A 9,717-nucleotide genomic window follows, 5' to 3' on the forward strand; every position below is an offset into this window, starting at 1 on the left:
TTCTAGGGTTTTCATACTTATACAAACTTTTCCTCAAAACAATTCAAGTCTTTTATTACAAGTTTTATTTACCAATAATGACATTAAATACTTATGAATTCGCCAGCTTTATGCTGATACTCGCTTTCAAAATAACTTGTATTCTCAGGTCACCAATAGACAGGTACGATGACCAGGTTTTGTGAAGACGGAGCAGTCAAGACTCGTCTTTTATTTTGAATATTCATTATATTGTTTTATTCTATGAAAGAACACACTTGTATTTAAAATTATACTATTAATGCAATGGATGATGTTGTTGCTTGTTTACTACTTTGCATTGTTCTGATACTTTACATGACGTCCTCCGCCCCAGAACGTTTCCGCCGTTCTTGGTTTTGGGGTGTGACAGAAAGCCCTTTCTGATGAATATTTGAGGTAAACTTTCCTGTTTCGAGTAAAATTTTTGTAACATTTTTCGCAAGACTGTTGTGTATGAAATTGTTGAAATTGTATGATACACCTTTTAGGTTTGAGTCGTACCCGAAGAACGCATGTAAGAGGTTTGTAATGGGTCAGAAACCCACCTTCATAACTGACGACAACCCAAATAAGGATATCAACATTGCATTTTATAATTTACCTGTCATAAAAAGGTACATTTTCTTCTACTATTATAAATTCACTACTACTTTTCCACCATTTGTTTGAAGATTTCAATTTTTAATATATACAGATTGAGGGGACTGAGCACATCTGAGATAGGTAGACTAGTATCAGTTACAGGAGTGCTGACTCGTACTAGTGAGGTTAGACCATAACTCCTTCAGGGAACTTTCAAGTGCTTGGATTGTGGAACCATCATCAAAAATGTTGAGCAACAGTATAAATACATTGAGCCCATGATATACATTAATGCTATGTGCTCAAAGAAAGGAAATTGGGCACTTCTTCGACAAGAAAGTAAATTTCCAGATTGGCAGAGGGTCAGGATGTAGGAAACATCAAAAGAAATACATGCAGGATCCCTTCCTAGATCATTAGATGTCATTCTTCACCATGACATTGTTGAACAGGCTAGGGCTGGTGACACGTATGTAAATTCACACACCTTTTTTGTTTCTTTACAAAGATGTAGAACATAACTCTTTTAACTTTTACACTTCACTTTGCAGGGTGATCTTTATTGGCACTATGGTTGTGATACTTGACATTTTCGCATTGGGAACTCCTGGAGAAAGAGCTGAAGTTCGTAGAGATGGTGGTAGTAAACGTGATACCACTGGCACTGTTCAAGAAGGTGTTAAAGGCCTCCGGGCTTTGGGAGTTAGAGACCTTTCTTATCGCCATGCCTTTATTGCCAATTCAGGTTTTTCATTTTTCATCATTTTCCACATTTTTTTTGTCAATCATATTTCTTTAAGGAACATCTATCTGCAAATTGTTTTTGTGGGGATAGTCAATAACATTGATTCCTTGTTCAGATTTGTGATGGGATAAGAGATGTTGACATAAGAAATAGGAAGAGGGACGTTGAGGATGAAGACAATCTACAATTCACGGTTCTTGTTTTGTCCCCTTTTTGACCCATTATATATATCTTTACTATCTTATAAAAGAAATCCCACTATTTCTATAAATAGATTCAATATAATAATAATATTTTTTTAAGACGTACAAATCTCTAAGCTTAAAGTACAAATAGTTATGAATAAAATAATATTAAATTTGAAGAAGTAAACAAGTCAGGAAAATTTCAAATTCCTTAATTACGGATGGATAGGGAGTAGGGTGGTAATTATTTGGTTCCAAACCAAAAAAACCGAAAACCAAATCGAACTGAAATCGATTTCAGACCAAACCATATTCAAATTCGGTTTTTTGTTTGATTTGAAACCAACCCGAATTTGTGAATTTGGTTTTTGGTTCGAGTTTCGGTCTCATGAAGTTTAGACCAAACCAAACCGAAAAACCGAATTTATAAATTAATTAATTTAAAAATATATTATATATTTATATATTAAATAGAAACAATAATTATATGTTAAAAGCATTGTAATTTATGTTTGGATTTTTTGTATGAAATTTTAATATTTATGTTTGCAACTTCAGGTTTCTATGTTTAAAGCATTGCAATTTATGTTTGGAAAATTGCAACACTAGTTTTTATTTTTAGGTAATATTTGGTTTCCTCGGTTTTCAAACCGAATCAGAATTCGGTTTTCGGTTTGGTTTGGAAAATTTGAATTCGATTTGGTTCGGTTTTCGAATTGGACTAAAAAAATTTTCAAACCAAGGAAATCGATTCGAGGAAACCGAAAAAACCGTAAACCGAACCGATTTCCACCCCTAATAGGGAGAATAATTCAAAAGTTTACAAAATTTTGTTGGGTTCTTATATTATCCCATATCATTGCACCTATATTTATGCATAATTCAAGGAGTTAATTGGTACACGCCCTCTCTCATATTTTCTCTTCAAAAACGAATGATGCCGCCCCAGCCATATCCATCATTTGTTAACGCAATCACTATGGCCACTCTCCTCCTCCTGTCTTACTTAACCCTTCCTTAACCCTTAACCGGTGACCTCCACCAACACTCATGCGAGCCACTACTTTTCCTTTCTGCCAAGAATGCAACTGTCGCTATGCTTTTATTCTCCGTCAAGAACCACCACCCTAATTTTGACACCTTATCTCTTGAATCTCGCCTTCTTCCCCATCGGAAGAACATAAAATTGGGTTCTTCATCTGGAAATCTAACCACAAAATCTTACCCCCGTGTCCCCGCCACATTTTCTCTGCCTCCCATTCTATTGTGCAATCTCCCCAAATTTGTTTCTTGGAAACCCTAACTACACAATCCGACAACCACCACCAACCACCACTCTTGTGTTGCTGCTAAACCGACCGCCTTCATCCACCACGACGACGATGATCATTCGCCACGATCTACCAATGTCACCATCCTTCTGGACATGCTCCCTCCATTCACACCTCCAACCACAAGGTGAAGATGAAACGTTCAAGGGCATATACTAATTTGATGATCGACCATTTTGTAAGATTTTTCCCAAAACTATGCAAATAACGGTTTTTTGTACCAAGAAATGTACAAAATACTTTTCTTTTCGAAGTACATTTGTCGTTCTTTTTCCTCCCGTAACGTTTCTACATGCTTAATTACTTCCACGTTGACTGATTATATGGTGCAACAAAACAATGGCGCATCAAAAGTCAAGTTTGTGTGTATTATGCTCCCAACATGTGTTCTGGTGATCTTATTTAGGTACGTTGAGTTGGGGTTTCCTCTTCTTTTTCCTACCATGACATTTTTGTTAGTCAATCAAATTCACATGTTTGTGATGGTTTTATTTGGTTTTTGAATCTACTATGGTTTTGGCGAGGTCAGAAAAGTTGTTGCTACATTCTCCTCTACCATCTGTCAGTTGTATCTCACTTGAAATCCTCTTGAACTTCATCTCTTCAATCATGTTTTTTTGTTGAAGGATCTAGCTAGGTATAAAATTTCATATCTCCACATATTTATTTTTGATTAATCGATGTCTATTCTTATGTTGTAAAAAGGATTTCCTTTATTTTCTTTGAGTGCAACAAATAGTGATATCAATTCAATTTACACAAAAAATCTCTACACTTTCCTTGATCATTAATCTTCAAGTCCCTCTAAACATACTTGAGTTCATCGATATATGATATGGGTCTGATTGGTGGTGGCAAGTCAACTATCTTGGATTGAACTATGATTATGTTGAAAATTCAAATTTGTGGTGCTTCAAAATGTAACCATCTTTGATAAAAATGGTTGATTCAACATTATTTTTGATGTTTGTTACTGTTAATATATATGATTAAACTTGTAATATTTGTATTTTTCTTGACTTTTCCATTCTTTGCAGGAATTACTACACCTGGCTAAAGCCATTTGGTGTTAAAAGCATAGGAGTATCCATATCTAGCAAAGTCTGGTACATTCCCAAGAAATAAAAGCTTGTATTTAAGGAGAAAATTTTAATTACGTGTTAAATGGCTTGGTGTCCATATTTGTAGCTTGCATAGTAATGTAACCCAAAGAAATAAAAGTGGGTTGTTATTTATTATTGTATGACTCTTTTAGTTTCGTACACCAATTGTTTTTTTTCACCATATAGATTTATTTTTTGCATTTATTTCACATTGGACACTCTATAGTTTCACCAATACAATTTGTTTGTACATCGGTTTGTGGTTCTAGCAATATTTCTTCCTAATCATGTGGGTTTTGTGTTGTATAGTTTATGTCCTAGATTCAGGCCAATTGTTTGATAATTGTTTAGTTTGAAAAATGTTATAAGTTTGATGCTTAACCATGTATAAAAGTATTATAGTTTAGACATACTATTGTATTTAATTAATATTCAACTGTTTTTTTAGGTGGGATTGTGTTATTTTTTTGTTTTTGGCATAATGCTCACCTTAATATTTTTTTTTATATAATCATAGTAAATAGATATTTTGTAGTTTTATTTAGAAAATATAAAAAATTGTATGATACATTACATACTATTACTTGGAAAAAAGGAGGGACTATATAAAAAGAAATGGTTTAACTTTTAATGGGCTGACTAAATAAATAATTGAACCGATTTAATAAGATAACCAATAATAAAAACAAAATTTTCTTTTTTAATAGTAACTTATTATGAGGTGACTTTTTTCAATTGATATTATTATTATTATTATTATTTTTATTATTATCCTTATTAATTTGTCTATTTTGTTATACATGTCAAATATACATAATCGATATTGATGTGTATATATAGAATCAATATGATCGAAAATTTAATCTTAGATTTTTATTTTTATGAAATGGTTTATTTATTATGTTGCTCTTCGTAGAGGTGATACAGCTCCAGGAAGTAGAGTTGCATATCGAATGACAGTTGGAGGCTCTAATCAGACTTTCAGAGGCAATTGCCACTTGGGTCGGAGCATCGATTTATTTTAATCCACTTGGGTCGGAGCATCGGGTCAAGCGGCCCCGCCCGCGAGATGTGGCGGAAACCCTAACACTCTCTGCTTATTCTCCCGCCTAAAAGTGCATACACACATTCATTCATATCCTTCCCAATCAACGATTCACTTCCACAGTTGAGCAAAAAAAGAAAAAAAACTTGAGGAAGGCAGTAGCTAGCCAACAAGATGGATTCATATTTCACCGACGAGAAAGCAGCGAAGGTCGAGAATATCTTCTTGGAGTTTCTTAAGAGGTATCGCATCAGGGTTTTTTTGTATAGATCCAAAACAAATTGATGAAATTCATGTTATTTGACAAGTTTTGGTCTTTGCTTTCTAATTTAATTTTATTATCGTTACAGTTTTAGGTTAGATGCGAATTCGAGGGAACCTTTGTATGAATCGGAAATCGAAGCAATGAGACCAAACGAGTCCAACACAATGTTCATCGATTTCTCTCATGTTATGCGGTTCAACGATGTTCTGCAGAAAGCCATTTCTGATGAATATTTGAGGTAAACTTTCCTTTCCTGTTTCATTTTTGGCTAGACTTTTGTGTTTGAAATTGTTGAATTGTATGATACACCTTTTAGGTTTGAGTCGTACCTGAAGAACGCATGTAAGAGGTTCGTAATGGGTCAGAAACCCACCTTCATAACCGACGACAACCCAAATAAGGATATCAATATTGCATTTTATAATTTACCTGTGATAAAAAGGTACATTTTCTTCTACTATTATCAATTTACTAGTATTTGTTTGAAGATTTGAATTTTGTATGTATGTTTGTGTACAGATTGAGGGAACTGAGCACATCTGAGATAGGCAGACTAGTATCAGTTACAGGAGTGGTGACTCGCACTAGTGAGGTTAGACCAGAACTCCTTCAGGGAACTTTCAAGTGCTTGGATTGTGGAACCATCATCAAAAACGTTGAGCAACAGTATAAATACACTGAGCCCATGATATGCATTAATGCAATGTGCTCAAAGAAAGGAAAATGGGCACTTCTCCGACAAGAAAGTAAATTTGCAGATTGGCAGAGAGTCAGGATGCAGGAAACATCAAAAGAAATACCTGCAGGATCCCTTCCTAGATCATTAGATGTCATTCTTCGCCATGACATTGTTGAACAGGCTAGGGCTGGTGACACGTATGTAAATTCACTCACACACCTTTTTTGTTTCTTTACAAAGATGTAGAACTAGAACATAACTCTTTTAACTTTTATACTTCACTTCACTTTGCAGGGTGATCTTTACTGGCACTGTGGTTGTGATACCTGACATTTTCGCATTGGCAGCTCCTGGAGAAAGAGCTGAAGTTCGTAGAGATGGTGGTAGTAAACGCGATACCACTGGCACTGTTCAAGAAGGTGTTAAAGGCCTGAGGGCTTTGGGCGTTAGAGACCTTTCTTATCGCCTTGCCTTTATTGCCAATTCAGTGCAGGTTTTTCATTTTTGATCATATTGCGATCAATTGTTTTTGTGGGGATAGTCTATAACATTGATTCTTTGTTCAGATTTGTGATGGGAGAAGAGATGCTGACATACGAAATAGGAAGAGGGATGCTGAGGATGAAGACAATCTACAATTCACGGTTAGGTTATTGACCCATCATATATAATTAATTCTCTAAAGTTATATATAATTTAAGTTTTTAATTTTTTTTATTGTTATTGTAGGCGGAGGAGGTAGCTGAGGTTAAAGAAATGAGAAATACCCCTGATTTTTTCAACAAACTTGTTGATAGTATGGCACCTACTGTTTTTGGACATCAAGACATCAAGCGAGCAATTCTGCTTATGCTTTTGGGTGGAGTTCATAAGTTCACCCATGAAGGGATCAATCTCAGGGGGGACATCAATGTTTGTATTGTTGGAGATCCTAGTTGTGCTAAATCTCAGTTTCTCAAGTAAGCATCTCTATCTATTTATATTTAAATCCTCTTTTATACAATGTTTCACAAATTTTTTTTTTTTGTAGATACACAACAACCTTAGTTTCAAGATCTGTTTACACATCCGGGAAATCTTCATCTGCTGCTGGATTGACAGCCACTGTTGCAAAAGAACCAGAGACCGGAGAGTTTTGTATTGAGGTATGTAAAAATATGTAAATTAAATACTGAAACATTCCAATTTTTTCAAATTCCAAACACCACTTTAATTCTTGTTTATGTGTTGTGTTATCTATCAGGCTGGTGCACTGATGCTTGCTGACAATGGTGTCTGTTGCATTGACGAATTTGACAAAATGGATATAAGAGATCAGGTAAGGTACTCATACTCATCACGAATGTATGTTATTTTCTTTTTTTTGCTATTATGCAATAATAATACCTCCTAATCCATCTGATTCTGATATCAAAAAGGTTGCAATACATGAAGCTATGGAACAACAAACAATTAGTATCACAAAAGCAGGAATACAAGCAACATTGAACGCAAGAACATCAATTTTGGCTGCTGCCAATCCCACAGGAGGCCGCTATGATAAATCTAAACCCTTGAAGGTCAGAAATTTACTAATCCAATTAATTATAATGGTAGAATCTATCTGTAATTTGAATTAAGATTTAAGAATGTTGCAGTATAATGTTGCGCTTCCTCCAGCCATTCTTTCAAGATTTGACCTGGTGTATGTGATGATTGATGATCCTGATGACACAACAGATTTCCATATCGCCTCTCACATTGTCAGAGTTCATCAAAAGCGTGAAAATGCTGTTGCTCCTGCCTTCACCACTGCACAGCTCAAGCGTTACATTCAAGTTGCCAAGTCTAAAAAGCCAAAGGTCCGTGTCTTTTTTTTTTTTTTTTTTTTTTTTTTTTTTTTTTTGTTTGTTTGTTTGTTTACTAATAAAATGTTGTGAATTTTATTAATGCAGCTAAGTGTAGAAGCAAGAAAAGTTTTGGTTGATTCTTATGTTGCTCTTCGTAGAGGTGATACAGCTCCAGGAAGTAGAGTTGCATATCGCATGACAGTTAGACAGTTGGAGGCTCTAATCAGACTTTCAGAGGCAATTGCCAGGTGTCACCTCGATGATGAGGTAAACAATTTTTTTTACATATCTTGGTCTTTGCATAACAAATAAATACCACAAGTAGCAAACAAACACCTTTTTAAGTGTTACTAAAGATTGCATCTTTTTAATGATGAGGGGCATTCTCGTCTTTTCTTGTTTCATCTTTTTAAGTGTTACTAAAAGTTGCAATTTTTATTGTGACTTGTGTGCTAAGTTTGCTCCAAATTGTGTGTGTATTCTGTTTCAGGTTCACCCTCGCCATGTTAAGTTAGCAACAAGACTTCTAAAAACTTCAGTAATCAGGCATGTTTTATTTATGAGTAATTATTTTTCCCTATTTAAATAATAGTCTTTTTAGGTTAAGACAGGGACCAAGCGCGTAACAAAAACAAGAGTTAAAAAAATATAAGTTAGGGACCGAAGGTGCAAATTACCCCAAACCATAGGGACCATTTGTGTTTATTTATTGATTGTATCACTAATTACTATGTATTGGAGGAACCTGCAGTGTGGAGTCAACTGAGATTGATTTGACCGAGTTCCAAGAAGATGGAGATGGTGATGTTGAACCACAGACAGCAGATGCCAATAACGAGCAACCAGGTTGCTATTTATTTTGCTCTGGAGAAGATGGATAGAAACTAGAAATGTTATTTGGATCTTGGATAGAAATTAACAACTGTAATTGAAATTTTCTTTATTTATTTAATTTGTGTTTGTGTTTGTGCAGAAAATGGACAAGGGCAGGAACAGGAAGGGAAGAAACTTGTGATAACAGATGAATACTTTCAGAGAGTGACTCAAGCCCTTGTCATGCGTCTTAGACAACATGAGGAAACTGTTATGCAAGATGGTATCTTTTCTTTTTGCATCATATTAACATAACAGTAACACACCTTCATTCTGTTATACAATTCTACTTTCTTCTTTCACCTCCATGTAATTTTCAAAACTACAATATGAAAACCTCTTAAATATACACATGTTGGTTGATTTCTTGATTTCAGGGAGTGGGTTAGCTGGAATGAGGCAAAGGGATCTGATACAGTGGTATGTGGGTCAACAGAATGAGAAGAACAACTACAGCTCCATGGAAGAGGCAAAGGCTGAAGTCACCAAGATTAAAGCTATCATAGAGGTAATCAAATCCTTTCTAAAACTACAGTGTTGTAGTTAGTTCATCATAAAAAAAATCTGAAAAGAATGTTTGTTTGGGTATATATTGATGCAGAGTTTGGTGAGAAGGGAGGGGCATCTGATAGTGGTAGATGACGAGGCACAAGGGGATGATGGAGTACGTTCTTCTCGAAACAACAGGATTCTTGCTGTGGCACCTAACTATGTTATTCATTAAAATGCATTTAACATGCTTTGCTTTCAAATGTTGTTCAATTGATTAAAAGTCTTGATTTCTATGGATATATCCTCCAAATGGTTGTTTTAGTACAAAGTTTTAATTTATTTTCTTTGGCCACAATATATATATATATATATATATATATATATATATATATATATATATATATATATATATATATATATATATATATATATATCCTTCACCACTAATTTATCATCATTCACTATAATAAATAACTATTAGTGTAAACAATTAATATACCGATTTGGATAGTTTCTTGATTCTTATATGAAAGGTATCATAAATAAATTCTTATTATTCATCATGTA

General features: G+C 34.5%; 1 protein-coding gene across 1 annotated transcript; it reads left to right on the forward strand.

Annotated features, from left to right (window-relative positions):
- The first annotated feature begins 6,119 nt into the window (after nt 1-6,119).
- Nucleotides 6,120-9,489, forward strand: LOC145139472 (DNA replication licensing factor MCM6-like). The gene is made up of 14 exons (XM_079073286.1): nt 6,120-6,157; nt 6,251-6,449; nt 6,523-6,600; nt 6,686-6,915; nt 6,987-7,101; nt 7,200-7,274; nt 7,375-7,515; nt 7,594-7,797; nt 7,891-8,052; nt 8,276-8,331; nt 8,537-8,631; nt 8,759-8,881; nt 9,036-9,166; nt 9,260-9,489. Exons 1-14 carry the CDS (start codon nt 6,120-6,122, stop codon nt 9,380-9,382), a joined length of 1,770 nt encoding a protein of 589 aa, XP_078929412.1. The 3' UTR covers nt 9,383-9,489.
- The last annotated feature ends 228 nt before the right edge of the window (nt 9,490-9,717 follow it).

Source organism: Lactuca virosa, chromosome 9, assembly GCF_052849685.1.
Source record: "Lactuca virosa cultivar CGN04683 chromosome 9, Lactuca_virosa_CGN04683_v6, whole genome shotgun sequence".
Taxonomy (NCBI): Eukaryota; Viridiplantae; Streptophyta; class Magnoliopsida; order Asterales; family Asteraceae; genus Lactuca; species Lactuca virosa.

Excerpts from the sequence above, each read along its gene's own strand:
- LOC145139472 (XM_079073286.1), top strand. The coding sequence starts at position 6,120 with ATGACATTGTTGAACAGGCTAGGGCTGGTGACACGTAT. Across the intron at positions 6,158-6,250 it reads CTAGGGCTGGTGACACGTAT|GGTGATCTTTACTGGCACTG; the intron begins GTAAATTCACTC and ends TTCACTTTGCAG. Across the intron at positions 8,332-8,536 it reads CTAAAAACTTCAGTAATCAG|TGTGGAGTCAACTGAGATTG; the intron begins GCATGTTTTATT and ends AGGAACCTGCAG.